The sequence below is a fragment of the Anomaloglossus baeobatrachus genome, chromosome 4, assembly GCF_048569485.1.
Source record: "Anomaloglossus baeobatrachus isolate aAnoBae1 chromosome 4, aAnoBae1.hap1, whole genome shotgun sequence".
Taxonomy (NCBI): domain Eukaryota; kingdom Metazoa; phylum Chordata; class Amphibia; order Anura; family Aromobatidae; genus Anomaloglossus; species Anomaloglossus baeobatrachus.
Window position 1 is genome coordinate 567769535 of NC_134356.1, and position 27148 is coordinate 567796682.

The following is a 27148-nucleotide window of genomic DNA, read 5'->3' on the forward strand; positions in this document are numbered from 1 at the left end:
CCAGGCTTCTAAATCCACGATTTCTCGATGGATCAGGACTGCCATCTGTGAGGCATACAAAGCACGAGGTTCTGTTCCCCCTCAATCTGTGCGAGCCCACTCTACGCGAGCAGTAGGTGCTCCCTGGGCTATCCGCCATCAGGCTTTGGCGGCCCAACTTTGCAAGGCCACTACCTGGTCCAGTGTGCACACGTTTAAAAAATTCTACAGAGTGCATACGCATGCCTCCGCGGACGCTGCTCTTGGAAGACAAGTCCTTCAGGCGGCAGTGGCCCATTTATAATTGGCCACTGCTCGTTTTTTTGACAGTGTTGATATGTGTTCACTGCAGTTGCAGTTGTTAGTCAGCTCTTAGGCGGGCTTTGCACATTACGAAATCGCAAGCCGATGCTGCGATGTCGAGTGCGATAGTTCCCGCCCCCGTCGCAGGTACGATATCTTGTGATAGCTGGCGTAGCGAACATTATTGCTACGCCAGCTTCACATGCACTCACCTGCCCTGCGACCGTCGCTCTGGCCGGCAAACCGCCTCCTTACTAAGGGGGCGGGACGTGTGGCGTCATAGCGACGTCACACGGCAGGCGGCCAATAGCGGCGGAGGGGCGGAGATGAGCAAGATGTAAACATCCCGCCCACCTCCTTCCTTCTCATTGTAGAAGGGAGGCAGGTAAGGATATGTTCCTCGCTCCTGCGGCTTTACACACAGCGATGTGTGCTGCCGCAGGAACGAGGAACTACATCGTACCTGTCTCTGCATCGGCATTATGGAAATGTTGGAGAATACACAGATGATACAATAACGACGCTTTTGCGCTCGTTAATTGTATCATCTAGGATTTACACACTACGATGTCGAAAGTGACGCCGGATGTGCGTCACTTTCGATTTGACCCCACCGACATCGCACGTGTGATGCTGCAACGTGCAAAGCCGCCTTTAGTCTAATGTTATACACTGTTAATAGTTCAGTTCCCACCCAGGAACTGCTTTGGGACGTCCCACTGTCTGTGTCCCCCAATGAAAAGGCGAGAAAGGAAATGACATTTTTGTGTACTCACCGTAAAATGTCTTTCTTGGAGCCTGTCATTGGGGGACACAGCTCCCACCCTTGTGGTTGTCCTTCTCCTACTGCTTTTACACCAAACTGAGCTAGTTTCCTGCCTAGCTAGGGTATATGCTGTGGGGGGAGGAGCTAACACTTTTTCAATCTAGTGTCACGCCTCCCTGGAGACATCATAATACCCACTGTCTGTGTCCCCGAATGAAAGGCTCCAAGAAAGACATTTTACGGTGAGTACACAAAAATGTCATTTTTCTCTTCCTTCTTCATGAAGCTGAAATCTGGGAAGAGATCGGAGAGTCTCCTGAAGTGAGTGTCCCTCACTGCTGAGTACTTGGTGCAGTGTGACAGGAAGTGGGTTTCATCCTCCAGGGCCCCCAGGTCACAGTGTTGGCATAGTTTGTCCTCCCTGGGCTTGTAGCTCTGCTTGTGTCGGCCGGATTCAATGGCTAGATTGTGGGCACTGAGTCTACTGTATATCGGCTCAGTGTTCTGCGGTCTCTGGGGTCTGGGAGTTTTTCCAGATCTGGGGCCAGTCTGAAGTCTCTCTGTAGACTCTGGTACGTGGTCAGTTTCTGTGAGGTGTTGATGTCGGTCCTCCAGTCACTGCAGTTATACCTCTCGTGGCCCTCGTCTACCATTTTCCTGATTCTGGTTTTTATCAGGTTGCTGTGATTGGTCATTTTGTCCAGTTGGGTTTGGGAGAGCTGTGCCAGGGGTCCTGGTTCATCTGGACCTCGTATATATATCAGAGCTTTGTGGTGATGGGAGCTTGGATTGCTACTCTGTAGGTGAGCCCAAAATGATAGTGACCTCTTCAGAGCTTCTAGGTGTAGACGGAATCTGCCCTATCTATCCCTCCCTCCCTCTATCCATCCATCCCTCCATCCCTCTATCCATCCATCCATCCCTCTATCCATCCGTCTATCCATCCATCCCTCTATCCATCCATCCATCCCTCTATCCATCCATCCATCTATCCATCCATCCCTCTATCCATCTATCCATCCCTCTATCCATCCATCCCTCCATCCAATAGATAGATGGATAGATAGATAGATAGATAGATAGATAGAGGGATAGATAGTTAGATAGATGGATACATAGATAATGGATAGATAGAGGGATAGAGAGATAGATCATGGATGGATAGATAGATAAATAGATGGATAGATAGATGTATGGATAGATAGAGGGCTAGATGGATGGATAAATAATGGATAGATAGATAGATGGATAGATGATAGACAGATAGATAATGGATAGATAGATGGATAGAGGGATAGAGAGATAGATAGATAATGGATAGAGAGATAAATAGATGGGTAGATAGAGTGATAGATAATGGATAGATAGACGGATAGATAATGGATAGATAAAAAAGGATAGATGGATAGATAGATAGACAGGCAGACCGATGTCAAACACATATATAATGTCCCATCTCCCTGCATATTCTAAGCTGGCACTCTTTAGTGACTTTCATGTGGCACTAAAGGGTGCCTAGCCTTGTATTTAGTCAAAAAAAATAAATAATTTAAAAAAAAAAAAGGCAACGTGGTGTCCCCCACATTTTTGATAGCCAGCTAGGGTAAAGCAGATGGCTGCAGCCTGTAGACCACAGCTGCTAGCTTTACCTTGATTGGAGATCCAATTTGGAGGGTCCCCAGGCTCTTTTTTAAAATTATTTATAAGTAAATAATAAAAAAAAAAAGTGGGGGTTCCCCCCAAATTTGTTCACCAGCCAAGGCAAAGCGGACAGCTGTGGTCTGGTATTCTCAGGGTGGGAAGGTCCATAGTTATTGGCCCTTCCCAGCCTAAAAATAGCAGGCCGCAGCCACCCCAAAAGTGGCGCATCCATTAGATGCGCCTATCATGGCGCTTCGCCCCAGCTCATCCTGTGCCCTGGTGCAGTGGCAAACAGGGTAATAAATGGGGTTGATACCAGATGTGTAATGTCACCTGACATCAAGCCCAGCAGTTGGTGATGTAATGGCGTCTATCAGATACCCGACATCACCAACTGTCAGTAATAAAAGTAGAAAAAAAAATAGACAACAAAAAAAAAATTATTTGAAAAAACACTTCCCAAAACACTCCCTCTTTCACCAATTTATTGTAAAGAAAAAAATAATCCCCTGTAATCCATTTTGGAAGTCCCACGACGACTCTGGACCTTCTAGAATATGGGGGGAATGCTCAGGGAACGTGTCTCCCATTTTCTAGGAGTGCAGACCCTCCATGTTAGGAGTGTGGGTGCAAAGAATCTGCACCTACCCTCCCCGGGTCACAGCAGCAGAGGGCGTGCAGCTAGCGCAGCTCCATAGCCATTTTCACTGAACACAGGAGGCTGAGCTCAGCTGACAGCCGCGCTCTGCGCATGCGCCCAGCGTTTATTGTGAAGGAGGAGGGACGCGGGGGATAAACGCTGCAAAAAGGTAAAAACACCGAGGGAACACCGGAAAACACCAGGGGGTATGGGGGGGGGGTGACTTAGCTGGACCCGGGGAGAGTTTTCTGTCTCATGTGTCATGGCACATGCGACAGAAATCAGAGGAAGAGGGTGAATGCAGGCGGCGTGTTAGTGTGCGTCCTGTCATCTTGGATGAATCGGGAGGGGGCAGAAATGCATTGAGGCACCTTCTACAGGCTGTGCCCATACTGTTTCTGCCTTTTCCCATCCATTTCAGCCTCTTCCTCAGTCGCCACAGCTCACCGACGGGTCCAACATGAAATTACTCTGGTTTCCCATAGACTTGCATTGGGGGTTGAATATTCGCGAATACTCGAATAGCGGCGAGGTATTCGTCGGATATTCGGCGAAGCGAATAATAGGGTATTCGATCATCCATAATAGATAGCTATGGGGACCGTCATAGTGTGTACCTCGGAGACTCAGGAGACATTTATACAAGTTAAGTAGTGGACATTTAAGAAGCATTATTATTACAGTATAGGGGCACTCAGGGTATTATTATGACCATCACAGGCACACTGGGGGCATTATTAAATTTTATGGGCAAAATGTGGACATTTTTCTAGGCCACTTTCCAAAGGCAATAATATTTTTGAGGGGGCAATTTTACCATCTAGCCAGCACAAATGAGGCATTATTACCATGTGGGGGTACAGCGGTGGCATTAGTATGTAGGGTGGTAAGAGGAGCACTGTTATTGTACCGCTTAGCAGATGCAGTAATAGGGGCACATGTGGCAGCAGTGGCTCAGTATTGGGGTATCAGGAGGATGAGGGGTTTGTGTAGGTCGGGAATAGATGGGGTCGGGGCTGGGAATGTGAGGTCAGACGAGTCTGTGTTGTAATTGTGACGCCCTGGACTAGTCAGGTCGTCCCAGGTAGTCACACACAACACCACACCCCTCTCCCGATTAGGTGACATCAGTCAAACTAAAAGCCTTGTCACCACCCTCCAGGTTTGATGTCCATACCAGGGGGGACGAAGCCAGGCAGTTGGCTCCGCCCACCAAGGAGTTCACAGGCCTGGAGGCGGGAAAACACTGACAGAAGTTGAAGTTCTAGAGGAGAGTAGTCTGGAGGTGGTAGAGAGCAGTCAAGCTCACAGGCAGTCCTGTGTCAAGGCCTGACAAGAGACTACCGGGTGGCTGGGTCAGTGCCCAGTCACCATTGGCAAGGAGGCAGACGGTGGTGGCCGCCTGCAGGAGCTGGGATTACAGCCGGTGGAACTGTAGGGACCGGGGTCGGGCGGTGGCCCGCCGGTACCGAACCGGGGAACTGTTTGGAAACCGGAGAACCAGGAGGGGTACTCAGACCCAGTACAAAGCCCTGAACCGACAGGGCCGAGTCGAATCAACTGATTGCGGACTGGACTTAAGGACCTATCCCACACAAGCCCCGTTAGAAGACAACAGCCCAACCATACAGGGTAAAGCCACCGCCAAGGCATAGAGACCCAAAGGGCCAGCGCCTGCAGACAAACGGGCTCCTACGGCATATACAAGTCGGGGAGCGGACTACCGGTGTCTAGGCATAGGAGTCAGACATTTACACAGAGGTGCAGTAGAAAGGCGGAAACCACCAACCTATTCTGGGAGAAGCTGCAGCCGGCTGCGGGCCCCGTTCATCACTCCGTTTGGATTACCAGAGACTCCGGTGTCTTGTGTCATAGTGAGTACACCAGTGCCTTCGGGCCGCGCACCGCACCGCACCGCAACACTTCACCCTGCACCCCGGCTCTCACCAACCGGGCCCCGGGACCAACATTTCCTACCCACGGAGGGGTCAACACCTAGCTGCGCCATTACACCGCTCCCGGGAGCCCCCATACCTTCACCGCAGCGGTGGTGTCTACAATCACCACAACCCGTGGGTGGCGTCACGAACTTACATACCAAATCAAACCACCGCGGCCCCGGCCGTGGAATTCCTCACCCCGCGTGTAGCGCCAACTTCCTTGCAGAGCGACGTGACCCCCGGGTCCGTGAGAGGCTCGAGCCACCACCCGCAGTACGAGCACGGATCCGAGCGGCTCGGCGGTCGCAGCCGAGCCCGCAGGGCGGTACATAATTTCTGCAGACTAGTCCTGGCTGGAGAAGTCGTCATGTTGGGCTGGGCCAGAAAGAAAAGACGAGAAAAGTGAATGAGAAAGAACATTAGCTGTAAGTAACCACCTATAACAGTACTATAATCTCTCACATGTACTGAGGACTGATATTTACCACTCTATGGTCACCATATGGCGGTAATATCAGTGTTGGCCTTTTTGTAGATCTATTTTCAGTAACAGCGCGGTCATCTGCTGAGGTTCCTCTATACCCATTATTAAGGCGTGATACTATGGTTACCAGGTTAGGTGCCCATTCAGATGTTTGCCCGCCCCCCCGAGCTGAACCACTAGCTACGCCACTGCCTGTTCTGCTATTCCTGGTGTGGCCCTACCTGACCACTACTCTCTCGGACTGCAGCCTTCCACAGGTAGTGATCACGGGGCCCTGTGTAATTCCGGATCCCTGTATAGGGGTTAAAGGGTTTCAGGGTTCTGGGGGTCCTGCTTGGTGAGTGGCTTCCCTCTAGCTTGTCCATTACAGCCTGTCTGAGTCTGTGGATCCATATTGTGCAGGCCTGCCTTAGAGAATAAGTAAAAAACTTGACTGTAGAGCGTGTTGTGGGCATGCTTTTTATCATGCTGTCAATGCATAGGGAGAGGGAGGATTTACTGAGCTTATCCATCATATATTGTCAATGGTGGAATCCTCGTTCTGAATACTAATGAAATAATAGTTGACCCTGACACTGCACATGCTGAAAAGTAATCTTATGAAGTATGTGTCCTTCACTTAGCTATTTCTGGCAGTTTCATAGACAATGTCATGACATGGACTAGGAAAGGTCCGGTGTGAAGCCAAACACACAACAGGAGTAATGCCACAACAAATAATGGGAACACAGGGGGCACTATAACAACGGTGAGCCCTAGCACTAGTGAGAGGGAAGATGGACACCTCCTCCACTTACCTGCCACTCTACCCTATATTACTAGCCAGTCCCTATACAGGTTCCTCACCTGTCACCGAGCAGGAACCTGGAGCCCTGAGTGACCCTACAAAAGTCCTGACTAGTGAGTGGGCAGGTAAGGGACACTAGCCCCACTGCTGCACTAAAACAATACACCAGGGAAGGAAGACAGACAGGGGGAAAACACCACGATAAACTGCTGCAGTCCGCATCAAGACTGCAACCACCACAGCAGCTTCAACAAAGGGTTACAGCAGCTCTTTCCACCTCGTGGCCCAGCATCCAAATGGCAAAGCATAACTGGCACGCTCTGCTGGTAGCAGAGGGTATATAAAGGCACTGGGAGTGGTCCCAAACCAGAAACACCTGACTAGGATTCAGAAGCTGCTGGAAAGCAAACTGACATTAACCCTATGACTGTCAAAGGAAAAGAAATCCATTTAATATTGAGAGTCTAGCATGGAAATGACTCTCAAGTCCTCAAATCTGTTACTAGTCTCATAATGCAGAGAGACAGGCGTGACAAACAATGAATGGAGTGGAGATCCAGCATCTGCACCTCCGCTCCATTCAAGACAGGAGTCTGGTCCCCAGGTTCCAGGGGCCATATCTCAGGATCGCTGGGGTGACCAGTGGTCAGATATATTAGAGGATAATTTAGATTTTGGGAATAATCCTTTAAGGTGGGAAAATTAACAGGACATTCTCTGTTTATCTCATCAGGAATGATATTGACATTTAATAAAACAATACCCATGTATTTTAAAGAAATTTTATTCATGATTTATTGTGTTCCAAAAATAAATACAGTAATATATTTTGCAGCAGCAGGACCAAAGACTCATCACATATTAGTCAGAATATTTCAAGTTTTTCTAATCCAGTGAAATACAACAAAACAATTTCTGGGGTCACAAATTCCCTCTTATTCATCTTCAGCCCACTCAAAAAAAGCTTTGTAATTCCAGCCGTCATAAATTCCTATGTTAAAAAATTCCTCATGTTAAAAGGCTGAACGTGAAAGCTCCTGTCTAGAGATGAGCGAACCCAAGATTCGGTGTTCCGACCATACACAGAATTTACACAAAAAACAAAGTTCGGGTGAAGTTTCATTACCTCACATACATGAGTACACTGCCACCAACATGTTTCACTATATTTAGAAAAATGAATTTGGAAAAATGCACGGTGCCTATAGTGAAACATGGTGGTGGCAGTGTCCTTATGTTGGACTGCATAAGTGCTGCTGGTGTCGGGAAGGTATATTTCATGGATGGTATCATGAACTCACAGATGTACTGCTCTATATGAAAGAGAAGATGCTCCCATCACTCTGTGCCCTTGGTAGACGTACACTTTTTCAACATAACAATGATCCAAAACACTTTCTCTAAAAAAGGCTCTAAAAAAAGTCGTTGTTGAAGAATGTAAAAAAGATAGATGTTGCAATTAGTGATGGGCGAACCCAGACTGTGTACTGTTACCTAGTATCCGAGCACCAGCCCTGGGCCCAGAATTCTCAGGGAGCTCCAGGTAACTATCCGGCCACCCGGCTAATTTGAAAAAAGAAGAAAAAAAAAAAGGAAAAAGATAGAAAATAGGAATAAATACTCTGTGGCAAAAATGAGCCTGTATAATGCTTGCGTGAAATTCTCCCAAACTGGGGACAGGCATAAAATTACAGTTGGGCTACTTTCCCAGGATGAGGTTTTGGGAAGTTGTTCATGTTGCCGAATTTCTGCACCAATTATGTAAATTAGGTTATCTTCATTTTTTTACATGTTTTTCTGTGCGTTTTTTTACCTGCGTTTTTGACGGTGTTTTTTGTCATTTCTTAGTATGTCGTTTTAAATAAAACTGCTTTTGTTTTATATTTCCTGGTATTTAGCTTTGATGAAACCTACGTCTATCAATAATGTGTGGATTACATGTGTTTTGATGTGTTTATACTGCGGTTTTTACCTGCAGATTTTTTTTATACAGAAACCTAGGCGTACCTGCAAGAGAATTTGACAGGTCAGTTTATGCAGAGTAAAACATAAGCACAGAGGGACGGAGATGTTTATACATTTCATCCACTTTGCTGGAACTGTAAAATGCTGTGTTTTTGATGCAGCGAAAATACGCAATCCCAAAAACTCACCAAAAACTCAGTGTGCACACAGCCTAAAGGCCGCTTTGCACGCAACGACGTATCTAACGATATGTCGTCGAGGTCACGGAGTCCGTGACGCACATCCGGCATCGTTAGCGTCGTCGTTCTGTGTGACACCTACGAGCGACCGCTATCGATGACAAATACTCACCAAATCATTGATCGTTCACATGTTGTTCATTTTCATAATATCGTTGCTCGTGCTGGACGCAGGTTGTTCGTCGTTCCTGAGGCAGCACACATCGCTATGTGTGACACCCCGGGAACGACGAACAACAACGTACCTGCTTCCTCTGGCAACGAGGTGGGAGTGACGTCAATGCGGCTGCTCTCCGCCCCTCCGCTTCTATTGGTGGCCCGCTGAGTGACGTCGCTGTGACGCCGCACAAACCGCTCCCTTAAAAAAGACGTTGTTTGGCAGCCACAGCGACGTCGTTAGGAAGGTAAGTATGTGTGACGCATACCGGTGATATTGTTCACCACGGGCAGCGATTTGCCCGTAACGCACAAACGACTGGAGCGGGTGCTTTCGCGAGCAAAGCGTGTAAAGCAGCCTTCAGCCCAGTGCTGATTCAACCAACAACTATCTCCAACACTCTCCATAAACATGAATGCTTAGATCAGCCGTGCATCGGAGCTTATATTGCAATTTAGGTCATTGCTATTTATGCATTTTCCAAAGTCCGAATCATACTGCAGCATTGAGCACCAGTAACTGCTGAGCATTGTCACACTACACCTGTCTGTGACTATTATACAGGGTGGAGGAACTGGTGATGGAAAATAAAACAGCATACCAGGACTCTCCGGAGACTTCCGCCCTCCAGCAGAATGCAGGCTTTTGTTCTCGGCTTCCCCTGTGCTATGCTGAGACACTCGGCTTCTAGGCAATTCACCTACATAAAGTTACACCTTGTAGTAATGTAATCTTATAATATTGCTGCAATAACTCCTCTTCTTCCCCTCCTTCCGTGATCGGGATTGTTTATGTCAGATCACCCTTTGTTTTCATGAATGAACGGCCACTTATTGCTTCATAAGTAATAAAGGTTTAATAGATGTTATCAGTGCAATATACCACGTAAAGCTCCCCGGAGAAGGAACAAATGCTGCTGACTCATAGGAAATTCTCTAGGGTTTATTTTCCAGATGATGCAAATGATGGATTTAATTGTCTAAATAATGAAGGTGAATGCAGGAACCACACAATGCCCTTCTCGACAATATTACACTCACGGGGGTCCAGACAGATAGGGAGTCCCAAAACTGGAGAACTGGTGGTCAGTAGGGAATCTGTCAGTAGGATCAACGTTGCCTCCTAAGCCATCTATATGGGCATGTAGGCCATGGAAAGTTTAATAAAATGTCCCCTTGATATATGTGATCTGATGTGTTATTACAGAGAAATCTACGTTTTGCTTCTATGTAAATGAACTAAGATCTATGGGCCAGACACTGATCTGCATAATAATCTGCCTTCAGAGCTGTAGATGTAGAATAGGAGAGTAGACTGTTAGTCATTATATGACTCACATTGATAAAGCCCATTTGTGAGCCAGACCCTCTCATCCCACATAAGAGATTGACATTATTAAAATCTGGACGAATGGGCAAAAATTCTCGCAGACACCTCAAAATCTTGTACAAAGCCATTCAACAACAGTTAAAATGTTTAAAGCCACAAAGGAGAGACCAACTTCATATTAATTTCCTATGGATTTATAATGCAGTGTCATGAAAGCCACTGTCCGTGTAATATGTAGGTGTCCCAAAATCATTACTTAAGTTATTTTAAATACCTGTAAATAAAAAAATGGATATCAATGTCCATAGTCATATAAAGAGATAGTGCCCCTCGTACCCCCGTAGGTGGAGTTTAGCGATTTTTCTAATATGAAGTGCTGGGTCATACAGTGCCTTGCGAAAGTATTCGGCCCCCTTGAATTTTTCAACCTTTTCCCACATTTCAGGCTTCAAACATAAAGATTAAAAAATGTATGTTATGGTGAAGAATCAACAACAAGTGGGACACAATTGTGAAGTTCAATGAAATTTATTGCTTATTTTAAACTTTTATAAAAATTAATAAGCTGAAAATTGGGGCGTGCAATATTATTCGGCCCCTTTATTTTCAGTGCAGCAAACTCACTCCAGAAGTTCATTGAGGATCTCTGAATGATCCAATGTTGTCCTAAATGACTGATGATGATAAATATAATCCACCTGTGTGTAATCAAGTCTCCGTATAAATGCACCTGCTCTGTGATAGTCTCAGTGTTCTATATAAAGCGCAAATAGCATCATGAAGACCAAGGAACACAACAGGCAGGTCAATGATACTGTTGTGGAGAAGTTTAAAGCCAGATTTGGTTACAAAAAGATTTCCACAACTTTAAACATCAAAAGAAGCACTGTGCAAGCGATCATATTGAAATGGAAGGAGTATCATACCACTGCAAATCTACCAAGACCCGGCCGTCTCTCAAAAATTTAATCTCTAACAAGGAGAAGACTAATCAGAGATGCAGCCAAGAGGCCCATGATCACTCTGGATGAACTGCAGAGAGCTACAGCTGAGGTGGGAGAGTCTGTCCAACAGACAACAATCAGTCGTACACTGCACAAATCTGGCCTTTATGGAAGAGTGGCAAGGAGAAAACCATTTCTCAAAGATATCCATAAAAAGTGTTGTTTAAAGTTTGCCACAAGCCACCTGGGAGACACCAAACATGTGGAAAAAGAAGCTCTGGTCAGATGAAACCAAAATCAAACTTTTTGGGCAGAATGCCAAACAATATGTTTGGCGTAAAAGCAACACAGCTCATCACCCTCAACACACCATCCCCACTGTCAAACATGGTGGTGGCAGCATCATGGTTTGGGCCTGCTTTTCTTCAGCAGGGACAGGGAAGATGATTAAAATTGATGGGAAGATGGATGGAGCCAAATACAGGACCATTCTTGAAGAAAACCTGTTGGATTCTGCAAAAGACCTGAGACTGGGACGGAGATTTGTCTTCCAACAAGACAATGAGCCCAAACATAAAGCAAAATCTACAATGGAATACGGTAGTTCACAAATAAATGTATCCAGGTGTTAAAATGGCCAAGTCAAAGTCCAGACCTGAATCCAATCGAGAATCTGTGGAGAGAGCTGAAAACTGCTGTTCACAAACGCTCTCCATCCAACCTCACTCAGCTCAAGCTGTTTGCAAAGGAAGAATGGGCAAGAATTTCAGTCTCTCGATGTGCAAAACTGATAGACACATACCCCAAGCGACTTGCAGCTGTAATCGCAGCAAAAGGTGGCGCTACAAAGTATTAATTTAAAGGGGCCGAATAATATTGCACGCCCCAATTTTCGGTTTATTATTTTTTATAAAAGTTTAAAATAAGCAATAAATTTTGTTGAACTTCACAATTGTGTCCCACTTGTTGTTGATTCTTCACCATAAAGTTAAATTTTATTTATCTTTATGTTTGAAGCCTGAAATGTGGGAAAAGGTTAAAAAAATTCAAGGGGGCCGAATACTTTCGCAAGGTATTGCATATGCTCAAGGCTGCACTTGAAACCTGGTGCATATAATATTGTACAAGATATCAGTGAAGAATTTCAGTTCACTGTGAATGATACATGTAAAAGAAATCAATGGTAATAGAGCACTTACGCTGTACCCGTATGTGAGTGATCATGAAGTGAATTAATTTGCAAACTGCTTTTCCCCATTTTCTTCCTGGTTTCCTACTCATTTTTCTAGGCCCAAATATTATTTTAGTCATAGTCTAAAAGTTATCTTCAGTAATGTATTACTATGAAGCTTAATGATCTCATATACAATGCTCAGCATAAATGAGTACGCTGTCACCATGTTTCAGTATAGGCACCATGCATTTAGAAAAATGAATTTAGAAACAAGCATGGTGCCTACAGTGAAACATGGTGGTGGCAGAGTCCTTATGTGCTGCTGTATAAGTGCTGCTCGTGTCAGGGAGCCACATTTTATTGATGGTATCCTGAACTCACAGATGTACTGCTCTATAGTGAAAGAAAAGATGCTACCATCACTACGTGCCCTTGGTAGACGTGCACTTTTACAACATTAAAATGATCCAAATCATTGTCTCTAAAGGAGGCACCAAAAAGGTCGTTCTTGATGAATGGAAAAAAGATAAATATTGCAACACGTCACCTTTGTTCATTCCATACCTACAGGACTTGAGGTTCTCCTTAAAAATCATGGACAACATTCAGAATACTAGGTACAGTAGTTTTTAATGTGGAGTGTATTCATTTTTGCCTCAACAAAATTGAGTAAAACTGAAGATGTTGTAATAAAAGTTACATTATTATCCTTCCTCTCATGTTATTGGTTAAAAAAATGTTCTAAGAAAATCAGTCTTGTCAAAATTTTGGATAGTATTCTTGTATTCAGTGGGATATTGACTAAAATCTTACATCTCAAAGGGGGTGTACTCATTTTTGCTGATTACTATTTATACATGTGATCTCATGTGACTTCAATATTAATGTTAATAAACCCAAGAACATAACTTGAGGGTTATCTGAGGCTGTATATCCAGCTGAAATGTATCATGATGCAGAGACCCATCGGGACCCTGCGCTGCGATACCCACTGCCGGCCAAACAGAAGCCGTCAGCTTTCAGCGACATTCCCATGACTGAGACGGCACATGACAATAATGTCATGCGTTGCCGTAGCATAGATGACAATGAAAGCTGCTGTCCATTGTGGGCCGGCTATAGAGGAGGATGCCGCGCGATGTGGGAGCTGAGGCAGATGAGTACAGTATATACCAGGAGGGGTACAGTATATACCAGGAGGAGCTCAGGAGAAGAACATATATACTAGGAGGGGTACAGAATATACCAGGAGGGGCCCATGAGGAGGACAGTATATACCAGGAGGGGAACAGTATATACCAGGAGGAACCCAGGAGAAGAACATATATACCAGGAGGGGAACAGTATATACCAGGAGGGGCCCATGAGGACGACAGTATATACCAGGAGGGGGACAGTATATACCAGGAGGAACCCAGGAGAAGAACATATATACCAGGAAGGGTACAGGATATACCAGTAGGAGCCCAGGAGAAGAACATATATACCAGGAGGGGTACAGTATATACCAGGAGGGGCCCATGAGGACGACAGTATATACCAGGAGGGGGACAGTATATACCAGGAGTAGCCCAGGAGAAGAACATATATAGCAGGAGGTCCAACAAAGAAAGAAAATTCCAGCTCAGAGAGGACCGAACTAACAAGACTTATATAAAATTTCTCTTTTATTTTTCCATTCACACAGCTAAAATACAGATATACATGAAAAAGGGAGGGGGGTGGGGGGGATTGACACGTTTTGGCCTATGCCTTAATCATGATTTACCTGTCTGACCATTTTTCAAATGATTTTAATTGAAAAATAAAAGACATTTTATATGATGTCTTGTTAGTTCGGTCCTCTCTGCGCTGGAATTTTCTTTCTTTGTTGGACTTTCGGCCTTGCCCAGGCCTCCGAGCGGCAGATCTACAACCGGACTCTGTACTCTGAAGGTAAGCTGACACAATTTTCTTTGCATATATAGCAGGAGGGGTACAGTATATACCAGGAGGGGCGCATGAGGACAGTATATACCAGGAGGGGGACAGTATATACCAGGATGAGAGACAAATATACCAGGATGTGGGCATATATACTGGGATGTGGAACATATATACCAGGATGGGGAACATATTTACCAGGAACTAGCCCAGTATGGGGTACATTACTACATAATGGGGGGGAGGGCACCTTGTATGTTTTTATAGGGTTTAGAATGCTAAATGTATACATAGATCTAACCAACATGCGGGGATGGATGGGATCCAGGTCCAAATTTTGCACCAGGGCCCATTGAACTCTAGTTAGGCCACTAGGGGCTGACGCATTATTTTTCTGCAGAATATTTATCTAGTCTGTTTGTATCTATCTAATCTATCTATAGTTTTATATTTGTTTGCTTTATTATTTCTGACAATTAGCAAGAATTTACATAATGTCGTCTAGGATTTAAAAGATGATGTTAAAATCGCTTTGCATATGCATGTCATACCGATGTCATATGTATGCTATGCAAGAGAAAAATCGCACACTTGCATGACAAAAGGTTACCCAGATGGATTCCAATCATCCAACTTTTCAGGAGTGGAATGGAACCCAATTTTTTCACATGAATGTGAGCGAGCCCTTATATTTAAAAACATATATGTTAAGTCACTGGGGAATTAGACTTTAAGGCGGGCTTTACACGTTGCGACATCGGTAATGATATATCATTGGGGTCATGTCGTTAGTGACGCACATCCGGCGTCGTTACCGACATCGCAGTGTGTAAACCCTAGGAGCGACGATCACCGATCGCAAAAACGTCAAAAATCGTTGATAGGTGACACGTCGCTCCTTTTCATAATATCGTTGCTGCTGCCGGTGCGATGTTGTTTGTCGTTCCTGCAGCACCACACTTCACTGTGTGTGACGCCGCAGGAACGACAAACATCTCCTTACAAACATCTGCCTCCACCGACATTGCGGAAGGAAGGAGGTGGGCGGTATGTTACGTCCCGCTCATCTCCGCCCCTCCGCTTCTATTGGCTGGCCGCTTAGTGACGTCGCTGTGACGCCGAACGCACCTCCCCCTTGAAGGAGGGATTGTTCGGCGATCACAGCGACGTCGCTGACCAGGTATGTGCGTGTGAAGCTGCCGTAGCGATAATGTTCGCTACGGCAGCAATCACATATCGCATGTGCGACGGGGGCGGGTGCTATCGCGCTGGACATCGCTAGCAATTGCTAGCGATGCCGCAGCGTGTAAAGCCCGCCTAAAAGCTTTTATAGCAGCCAGGGTAAGGTGCTGTATAATATACACTCCAGCTGCTTACTTTTTGCCTGTCAGGATGCCCCTTTTTTTCTTAAAGGAAAAGCATCATCAGAAGAATACCTATTGTTTAAATCAGGATTTTATCCTAGAAGCATTTTTTGGCAATTTTTTTTAACCAAATTACAATCTTTATTAACTGCTTTTGGATGACCATAGACTTTAAATGTCTGAGTGGTCCTGCTCCTACTCTGCGATGCATAGTTTCACGCAATCGGGTATCTGCGAAAGGGTCCCCATAGAGAAGGCAGATACAGTTTATAACTGTCTGTGCCTTCTTCATCACTCTATACATAGCATTAAAGAAGCGCTGTTTATGCTGTAATAGGAAGCGCTGACGGCACTTCTTCCTCTATACACAGTGGGCACATGGTTGCTGTGTAAAGGGAGTAGGAGCTACTGAATCATAGGAGACCCCGACAGCTTGGCCATGCACCAGTATCAATATGAATATTCATAAATATTCATATACCAGTTCCAATTACAAGGGATAGAAGATAAAAATAAAAAAATATTTCAATATTTAAATGCCCCCCAAAAGTTTTTTATGACTTTATGTTGGCAGAATGTTTAAAATAAATGAAAAAAAAATGGTAAAAAATAATTAAAAATACAGCAGTCAATTCAAATGGCTGTTACTAATCGAGCCACATAAAAAAATAAAATATGTCCAATACATAAAATAGTTGTTACAGAATGGGGAACACATTTTTAAATGTATTTTAGTGGTCCAGTGTGGTAATAAAAAATTATGTGAAAAACAGATACTTACTTCCCTTATTTCTCCACTGATATCAAAAATAGAAAGAAAGAATATGATAGTGGCATAAAAAGGAAGCCACATGTATAAGGCTAAGTTCACACATCCTGTGTTTTCAATCCGTCAGGTCCGTCAGCAACGGATCAGTCATTTTCAAGATGTCAACTGATGCAACTGATGTGTTTTTCACAGGATTCCTTTCACAGGAATCCTGTGAAAAAACGGATCAGTTGCGTCCGTTACATCCGCTGTGCGTCCGTTTTTTGACGGATCAGTCATGATCCGTCTGTGTTTGGGACAGCCCAGTGGGCGTGCCAAGCATGCTGGGCATGCTCAGTAGAGCATGACGGAATCCTGCGCTGGATTCCGTTGTAAGACGGATTACGACGGAATCCAGCACCATAGACATGCATTACAAGCTTGACGGATGGCGACGGATTCCTGCGCGGCGCGTTAATTTTGACGGCCCGAAAAACGTTACATTCTGCGTTGCTCCCCGCTCGGCGGTCAGTCAAAAACGACGGACCGCGACGCAGCGGATGCAACGCAGGGTCATCAGTCGCAATCCGTCGCTAATAGAAGTCTATGGGGAAATACAGGATTCCTGCAAAATATTTTGCAGGATACCGTAATTCCCCAAGGCGACGGATTGTGACTGATGCAAAACACAGGATGTGTGAACTTAGCCTTAATAAAAAAAGGATGTAAAAATTGCTTTAATATCTGAATTAGAATTTTCTTTTTTTCATAGCTCTTTAAACCAAAAGTTTAAACCAAAGCGTGAAAAAGGGACAAAAATGCAACTTGTCGGGAACAGGGTAAATAGACTGATCTTGAACTGGTTAAAAAAAGCTTGCAAATTCCACATGGGCCACTGGGGCAATTCTAGGCTCAAACTTCCTTTTCTTTCAGGAAATCCACATGTCCATTAGTAGACTGACACAGACACTATCTTTTGTATTGAAGCATGTAATATGAGTATTCAAGGGTCATTGTGAAGACAGGGGTCAGTTGTGACATTACTTGCTGTGATTGGGGTAGATAGTGTTTTATGAGCTGCAGTGATTGTAAATCTGCCTCTGATGATAGTGAGCCTGCTGAAAACTTCTTAGAGAACTATTGCACCGATTTATGATTGTGGCGATATCTTGAAGTGACTTTTCTTTTTTATCTTGTGGTATTCCTTGACTTTTTTGTGCTGAATTCTAAATAAAAATTTTGATGGGATATCTTATTTAAAGGGTTATTCTTAAGATGTTTCTCCAGCAGAACAAAACTTTCTAGTCTCTTTCATTTCCTAGTTTCTGAGGGGTGTGGGCACTGCTCCTTGAGTGACAATTCTGATGATTACTTGTAGAACTGTAAAGCTCAGCACACGTTCTGCTGTAAAACCTTTGGCTCTGTAGTGTACACAATCACTATACTACTATACTTACATTTTGAGATAACAGTGCATTTGAACAAGCACATGACTTGGAACAGTGAGAGCCATGATTCCAGGTGTCGGGGATTGTGATTTTACAGGATTGATGACAACAGTTTGTCAGGAAGTGAGGATGGAGGAGATAAGCAGCTAACTACTGTGTAGAAATCAATGGGCTGAAGACAAGATGACTGAGATGATAGGAATTAAAGGGACACTGTCACTAGATTTTTGCTCCCCCATTTGAGAGAAGCATAATGTAGAGACAGATACCCTGATTCCAGCGATGTGTCACTTACTGAGCTGTATGCTATCATTTTGATAAAGTCACTGCTGCAGATCTAGCAGTTATTTGAATGTAGAGCAGGGTTACAGGCCCATGCATCTGCTGGACTACCTGGCAGCACTCCAAGTAGTCCTCTAAGGCTATGTGCGCACGTTGCGTAATTACATGCAGTTACGCTGCGCTTTGTAGCGCAGCGTAACTGCATGCGTCCTGCGTCCCCTGCATAATCTATGAAGATTATGCAGGAGCCGTGCGCACGTGGCGTCTTAGAGCGCAGCGCTTCGGCTGCTGCCCGAAGTGCGCGTTCTAAGAAGTGACATGTCACTTCTTCCGTGCGCTTTGCCTGCAGCCCTTGCTCTGTCTATGGGAGGAGCTGCAGGCAGAGCGCATGGAATCGGCTTTTTTTTTTTTTCACTACGGACATTTTCTGCAGCGATTTGAAGCGCACGTGTGCTCTTCAGATCGCTGCAGAAATTTCTGCAGTGACTGTACGCAACGTGCGCACATAGCCTAATGGTAATCTCCTGCTAATTAAACAGTGATTATTATAAAATCTACACTAAGCAGCCCAGTATGTGATGCATAGTTGGAATCAGAGTCTCTTTTCCTTCATCATGCTGCTCTCAGATTAGGTGGCAAAAACCTGGTGACAGAATCCCTTTAACTTCTTTCCTGGAATGTCTCTACTCTGAACACTTGACGAGGATCTGGGCGGGCACCAGAATCTGGGATCCATGGAAACCAGCTGTACGCTATGTAAAATAGAAGCTTTCAATGCAGGAAAATGACAGCAGATAGAAAAGCAAGTCAGTTGCAAACTTTCTTATTTCCATGCTCTCTAATTAAAGCAATTGTAACGCCTGCTTGGAGCTACAGACTCAGATTGGCTGTAAGGGGAGTCTAGAGAAAAGCCGCTCACAAGGCAGAACCTCAAGAACTCTGCAACCCTTTTACCCCTATACAGGGATTTGGAATTACACAGAGCCCCAGAGACCACTACCTGTGGTAGGCTGTAGTCCGTGGTCGTCAGGCAGGGTCAAAAACCAGGAGATGCTAAACAGGAACAGAATCTTCAGGCAAGGGCGTAGTGAGGAGACAAAGCAGAGGTCAAATCCGGAACTGGCAGCAAGGTACAAAAACGACAGGCAGGAGGGTAGTCAAAAAACAAGCAAAGGTCAGCGCACAGGAATCAAAATACAAACAGCACATGAGCCAGGAGTACAGAACTATCTCTGGCAGTGGTCATGTGACAGGAGGGGGAATAAGAAGGGTGTGGTGTCTTCCCATTGGCTGCAGGTGAATGTTGGCAACTTCAGCTGGAAGACACACGCCACCTACAGTCAGCCAGTGGTACTGCAGGTTCCAGGAAAACCCAGCCTAGTGGATGAGCAGAGCCTGTGCTCAGCAGAGCCATGGGCATCGACTCCTCTCCCATCACCAGCACTATCCATGGTGGGAACACGGCGTCGCCTGGCGATTGGAGCAGAAGTCGCAGGAGCAGACTCCGGTGGGGACATGACAGCAATTTAATAACTTGAGAATACCCCTTTAAGGCTACATTCACACTTCTGTTGTTTTAAATCCATCAGGTCCGTCGTTGTGACGAAACGACGGATCCGTCATTTTTTAAATGTCAAATGACACAGAGGGTGTGTTATTTTACAGGATTCCGTTCACAGGAATCCTGTGAAAAACTGATCCGTCGTGTCCGTTATATCCGCTGTGCGTCCGTTTTTTGACGGATCCGTCGTGATCCGTATCAGTTTGGGACAGCCCAATGGGAATGCCAGACATGCTGGGCATGCTCAGTAGAACATGTGGGAATCCAGCACCATAGACATCCATTATAGCCCTTGATGGTTGTCGACGGACACCTGCGGAGTGCGTTATTTTGCTGCTCCAAAAAACATTACATTCTGCGTTCTTACCACCCGATGGTCAGTCATTCCACGACTGATCCGTCACGCGGTGGAAAGAACGCAAGGCCATCTGTCGTTAATACAAGTCTATGGGGAAAAAACGGATTCCTACAAAATATTTTGCAGGATACCGTAATTCCTTAAGGCGACTGATTGTGTCTGATGCAAAACAACGGAAGTGTGAACATAACCTGAGAAGTACTGTACATGTAATACAAAAACCTGATTTAAATAATAGGTCATTTTCTGATGACATATCCCCTTGAAACAGACTCCGGTGGTGTATTATGCAGTGCATAAAAATCTATCCACTGCAAAATGTCTTTGACAAATAAGTCATGTCTGTAAACAATCTTTTAGTGAGAGGTTCTGTAGTATAATATACTTACGTAATTTCCCACCTATTGTCAATAGTAAGATTATACAGCCCTCTAAATATATTTGGCCAGACCTTGCTGATAAGATATGGAAGGGGTTACACTTCTTTAGGCCTCTTTCACACGTTCGTGAAAAACCACGCACGTTTTTCACGGATGTGTCAGAGGTGCATTTTGCCCTCCGGGAGCCGTGTTTATGGCCTACGGGTGTTCTCCGTGAAAACACACGGAGAACGGGAACTTTCTGCTCATCTGTCCGTGGCGTCGCTGTCTATGGTGCTGATCCTCCGGTCCTGCCGACTCCCCGCTGCTGCAGCTTCCGGCCGCAGTGAAGTGAATATTTAATGAGCATAATGAGCGGCGGTCGGAAGCAAGTGACAGCAGCGGCAGAGACAGCAGTGCTGGAGAAGGTGAGTAAAGTTTTTTTTTATTTTCTCAAACACGTGTGTTTTCTCCGGCGCGTGTCACACGGAACACCTCCGTGTGGTCCGTTTGCGTTCCATGTGACACTCGTGATGCCGGAGAAAAACGGACATGTTGACGTGTGGAGCACATGGACACACGTATGGTCCACACGTACACACGGTCCATGGCAGAACACGCACGTGAGCGCAGACCCATTGATTTTAATGGGTCTAATTGTGCCCGTGTCTCCAGTACGTGAGGAAACGGACCAAACACGTACCGGAGACAAGGACGTGTGAAAGAGGCCTTAGGCATTATTACATAGTATAGAATGACCATATGTTACCTACCTTTACGTTTCCGCTGTGATACAGAACCCGGCTTGTCAGGCCCAGTGAATTCCGTATCATTATAAAAGAATTAAATAAAAATTCAAGGGATTGAATGAGGCAAAGGATAAAAATTCTGTTTTTATTTTCAGTAAATTAGTGGCTTAGTTTTCTTTGGAACTGGTCAGTTTGGTCTGTTTTTGTGATGCATGTTTTTGTTACAAAAGCAAATTGCGGCTTAGTGCATAAAGGCGGCTGAAAGCTTCCCCCTCTGTCTTCGTACACTCTTACCTCCATCCGTTTTCTTAGCTTTTCTTTCTCAAGCAGAGCAAGTGACCCAGCACTGTACATCTGTAGGCGACACATTCAGGGATTAACAGCCTGTGACCAGAAGATGACTGATCGTGTATGGACCAGATGGATTATCTCTGTAGCATATACCGTCCCGTCATTATTTAAAGTGCATTTTACACTAGAACCTTGAGAATATAAGTCCCCGAGTTGTCCTCCCATGTGGAGTCTTAAATATTTCATTCAGCCATTCTAAGTTATCTTGGCCTAACAGATGCTGCACGTCCAAAAGTGACGACTATTAATGACATCCATTACAGTACCCATAGGGATTGTTACTTGTCACACACTGGTAACGCTACATTTTCTCCATTCTACGACTATGCTTATCTGCCATTTTAGCATTCTATAAAGGAACCAGGAAGATCAGAATGAGCAGAGCAATGCACGGCATTGGGAGTGGACATAGAAAATTAAATTATTAGATGATTTTTATAATAAAATATGGGATTATTACCATCAGTAAGCAATGGGGCACCTATGGCTGCAATCTAGAGCTTTAACTATAACATGTACACATCCCCTTAACCATTATAAACTTGGGACGGTACTAGAAAATGGCTCATATTGATAAATAAGTAATACCGAGTTGTATTTACCGGCAATCCATTACCGCATTCATCGTTCTTGTCTGAGTATGACATATATACAGTTCTTTAGAGAAAGCTGCTCTATATACATGTATTTACATATATTATCTGGCATTGTGTGTAAACTGCAATTTCCAAAGCTGACTCATCGCTGGACTAGTCCCTGTTCACATGTGTACCTTATAGGAGGATGAGTGGTATCTGGCCATACACAGTGTATACACACACATATACATATATATATATACACACAGTGACTTGTCCTATAGATACATCCTATTTGTATAAAAAAGTCTCCTAATGACATCATGCACATGTCCAGTGGTGCCGGCCCCCCACAGAATGGGCATATTGCAGAATGAGAGCGCTCTCCGTCATTGTCCTCGTACTTCTATAAAGATTGCTTATCCCAGAATGTCCCGTGAGAGGGGCTGTGCCGCACCGGGAGGAGGTCGTAGTGGCTGGGGATGTGGCTGTTCCTTGGCAAGTCGTAAGGGTTCTGCATGTAGTTGGGGATCTGGTGTTGGGCATCCTGGAGCAGGGTGAGAGACGGCTCTGGAAAGAGACAAGCGGCACATGAGACACAGCCTTATCATAACAACACACCCTTCCTCATTCCTGCTCAGCTTGCTATGTATTGGTTTCACCTACCCCACCCCAAACCATCTACATTGTTCTTCACTTCAAGCCAGGGAAAAATATGGCAATCTCATCTGCTACTGACACAATATATACGGGTGACAACAATATCCAAGAAGCTACCTGCTGAGGAGGAGGAGGATGAGATACAAAGAGGTCATTTATCATTACACAGTATGAGTAAAAATGACTATTACCATTGTAATCTTTAATGAGAGTATGTTCAGGCGGATACCTATCACCAAGCACAGCAGAAGTGGGTGGCAGCAGCAGCACCATAAAATCAATGTATTGTCCACCCGTCAATGTTGTTCTTGTTTTCAATCTAAATAGGTTGGAAATGTCTTCCTGATTAATTTCTCAATATACATTTATATCGGACAGAGTTCCACTTTCCTAAATCAAAGCTTCAAATCCCCGGGATAGATAAAGCTTTAAAGATTCTGTGGTTTTAATGTTTTTGTATACATGAAAATAAGAAACTTGGTAATATATCTTATTAATGAAATCTACTTTTTTTCTCGTCCTGGACTGATCATTTATTCTAAAAATTGTCACTTTATGAATAAAATCTGCATTAAGTGAATACAAATTTCCCCATTACTGAAATAGGAGATGACAGCTGGTGCTTATAAAGCTCTATAGAGAACAGTAAGTGCAGTTTCAGGAGAACTTGCAGCAGAGGATAACAACTGGTGCTTATAAAGCTCTATAGAGAACACTAATTGTAGTTTCAGGAGAATTTTGCTGCAGAGGATGACAGCTGGTGCTTATAAAGCTCTATAGAGAACAGTAATTGTAGGTTCAGAAGAATTTTGCTGCAGAGGATGACAGCTGGTGCCTATAATGTTTTATTGAGAACAGTAGCTTATTTCAGGAGAACTTGCAGCAGAGGATAACAACTGGTGCTTATGAAGCTCTATAGAGAACAGTAATTGTAGGTTCAGAAGAATTTTGCTGCAGAGGATGACAGCTGGTGCCTATAATGTTTTATTGAGAACAGTAGCTTATTTCAGGAGAACTTGCAGCAGAGGATAACAACTGGTGCTTATAAAGCTCTATAGAGAACAGTAATTGTTGTTTCAGTTGAACTGGCAGCAGAGCATAACAGCTGGTGCCTATAAAGCTCTATAGAGGACAGTAAGTGCAGTTTCAGGAGAACTTGTAGCAGAGAATAACAACTGGTGCTTATAAAGCTTCATGGAGAACAGTAATTGTCATTTCAGGAGAGCTTGCAGCAGACGATGACAGCTGGTGCTTATAAACTGCAATGGAGAACAGTAACTTATTTCAGAAGAACTTGCAGCAGAGGATGACAACTGGTGTTATAAAGCTCTATAGGGAACAGTAACTGTAGTTTCAAGAGAACTTGCAGCAGAGGATAACAACTGGTGCTTATGAAGCTCTATAGAGAACAGTAATTGTTGTTTCAGTTGAACTTGCAGCAGAGGATAACAGCTGGTATAATAAAGCTCTATAGAGGACAGTAACTGTTATATCAGTAGAACTTTCAGCAGAATGTCTGTGTCTGCCTCTAGATCCCCCACCCTTCGCCTCTCCATTCAATTTTAAAAGCACCAACTGTCATCTATCTAAGTAATATGAAAATCTATCTTCACTGAATATACAGAGTACAGATTTTATCCATGAAATAAGGGGGGCTATACACATTGCGACATCGCTACCGATATATCGTCAGGGTCACGTCGTTAGTGACGCACATCTGGCGCCGGTAGCGACATCGCAATGTGTAAATCCTAGGTGCGCAAAAGCATAAAAAATCACTGATCTGTGTCACGTCGTTCATTTCCATAATGTCGTTACTGCTGCAGGTACGATGTTGTTTCCTTCCTGCAGCAACATACATCGCTGTGTGTGAAACCGCAGGAACGACAAACATCTCCTTACCTGCGTCCACCGGCAATGCGGAAGGAAGAAGGTGGGCGGGATGTTATGTCCCGCTCATCTCCGCCCCTCCGCTTCTATTGGCTGGCCGCTTAGTGACGTTGCGGTGACGTCGCTGTGATGCCGAACGCACCTCCCCCTTGAAGGAGGGATTGTTCGGCGGTCACAGCGACGTCGGCGACTAGGTATGTGCATGTGAAGCTTCCGTACCGATAATGTTCGCTATGGCAGCAAGCACCAGATATCGCATGTACGGCGGGGGCGGGTGTTATCATGCTCGACATCGCTAGCAATTGCTAGCGATCTCGCAGCGTATAAAGCACGCCTAAGAGTGAAAGATCAATCCAGGAGGAGAAAGAAACACATTTTTTGGAAAGATATATTACAAAGTTGTTTATTTTCCTGTGTTCTATACATTTTTAAAATAAAAATTAAAATGATGGTTACTCTAAAAATAATAGCTACCACTAGAGGGCACTTGGAGTTTTACTGGATACTGTTAGGGTATATGCACATGATAAGGACACAACGTGTCCTGGATGCAGCATGCCTTCTCCTGCAGGGACGTGAGTGCTCCCCACAGGAGAACGCAGCGGTCAGTGCCCACAGTCTGGGTTTGGGCCTTTGCGGAATTTAGCTCTATTGTCCCTGTGGAGAACACTCGCGGCTCCGCAATATAAATTGACATACTGCAGCTCGAAAATCCATGCCGCCTGTCAGTTTACGCTGCAGAGAAAAGAATTTCAGTGGGCATGGGATTTCTGTAAATCCCATATACTCTGCTTGTACTGTACAACACAGTGCTTTGGATTCAGTAAAAACACGCTGCATCCAAAACACTGCAAACCCTGATCGTGTGAACATACCCTTACATAGTGAAATCAATAGTAAGATAGTACAGTATGCAGCAAGCTCCAAGGCTCCCTCTAGAGGTGATGATAGGAAGCCAACTGTTAAAGGGAACCTGAATCTGTCAGCAGCATTGTTATCTCAGCCAGGTTTGCTTGACTCTGAAACACTTCAGCGAAAAGCTAACTTTAAGAGCCATTGGGGACCGAGACCACAATGCACATTAGATGGGCAGGCGGGTATCAGGTGGCATCTCCCTGCCCGCTGTCCTGGACTGACAGGTCTGTGTCTATGTGCCCATACTCTGAGAGATCTGTCTGTCCAGGAACTGTGAACTGACTGGGTTATGCTCATTCCTACAAAGTATACTGGATGGATATAATTCCTAGCTGGAAGGTGTACTGCATGGGCAATGTAGGGACCAATGAGAGTGCTAAAAGAGTAACGAATGAGGAGCGATAGGAGTGCGTCAGTGGGGAAGACATGGGAGAGTACTAAGGGTCCCAAGTTATGACATCTGGCAAGCAGCCAAGTGCAGGCATGGAATGGCTATATGGTGGGCATAATCATTCAGCAGGATGGCAGGTGAAGTCTAGCCAACCGTGGGGTTAAGGATGACCTGTCACCAGGTCAAAAGTGGTCCATTTTTGCTCCTATTGTAGTCTTACTGCTCCTCTGAGTATTCATTTAAATTATTTTCCTAAATTGGCCACACGGTGTCAGTAATATGGGCCTTTGTTTGGTGCTAATTTTTATGGCCATCACAAGGGGTGAGGGCGTGTTTTAGTATGTTCTGCATTATTACACTGTGAGTCACGCCCTCTTGGAAAAGACCATCAAAATTAGCCCTAATCAAGAAGGCACGTATATCTGGAACCGTATGACGGATTTAAAACAGAAAAAACACTGAATACTCAAAAGAACAGAGGCGATAAAGTAAGAGCACAAGCTGCCCACTTTTGACCTGGTGACAAGTCCTCTTTAAAGTGATCCTGTCAGCTGATACATGCTGGACATAGTTTAAAAGTTGACCTTTCTGTTCAGCAAGAGACCCGTCAGTACAAGGCAGTGGGCGAGGAGAAGCCACCCACCTTTCCAAGTAGTCTATAGTGTGGTCTTTGTCCATGGCAGTTCTCTTCTGAAACGTCACAGCGTTTCGCAGTCAATCATACCTGGCTGAGATATTACTAGATCAATGCCAGGCTGTCACAGAATAAGGAACTTCCCTGGACAATACAACCTATTGCCTGACCTCACAAAAAGGGAAATATCATGGCTCATGATTTACTAGGAATAATTACTATCTTGAACCATGCTTTGAACCCCATTCCTCAGTAATGGCACCATTAGCCCATTATTAGGTTGAACGTTCATCTAATATTGTGTAGGCCACAGATTCACACTGATGATGCCTCTCATGTAAAATATCTATGCTCCACAACAGATATATATTAGATAAGCAACTTGGTCCCTGCTTGCCCAGATCAAAAAAAATGAATGCACATTTTATATTTGCAGTTTTCCCATTGAAGCTAATTAATGCATGATCTTCGTTTTATACTATGGTAATGCAACTTTTCATTTGCTACAGAGGTTCCTCTGTGTTTGGGTTCTTTATGACTTCCCTTGATTATAGGAGCAATTAATGTTATTACAGACATTTTTCTTGTG

General features: G+C 44.6%; 1 protein-coding gene across 5 annotated transcripts in view; it reads right to left on the reverse strand.

Moving 5' to 3' along the window:
- Positions 1-21264: 21264 nt before the first annotated feature.
- Positions 21265-27148, reverse strand: part of MEGF11 (multiple EGF like domains 11) — a 789316-nt gene continuing 783432 nt past the window's right edge. For all 5 annotated transcript variants that reach the window (XM_075346053.1, XM_075346052.1, XM_075346050.1 and 2 more), the window contains one exon: positions 21265-22639. In XM_075346053.1, the coding sequence (XP_075202168.1) occupies positions 22476-22639 (164 nt within the window). In that variant the 3' untranslated portion in view covers positions 21265-22475. The remainder of the gene's footprint in view (positions 22640-27148) is intronic.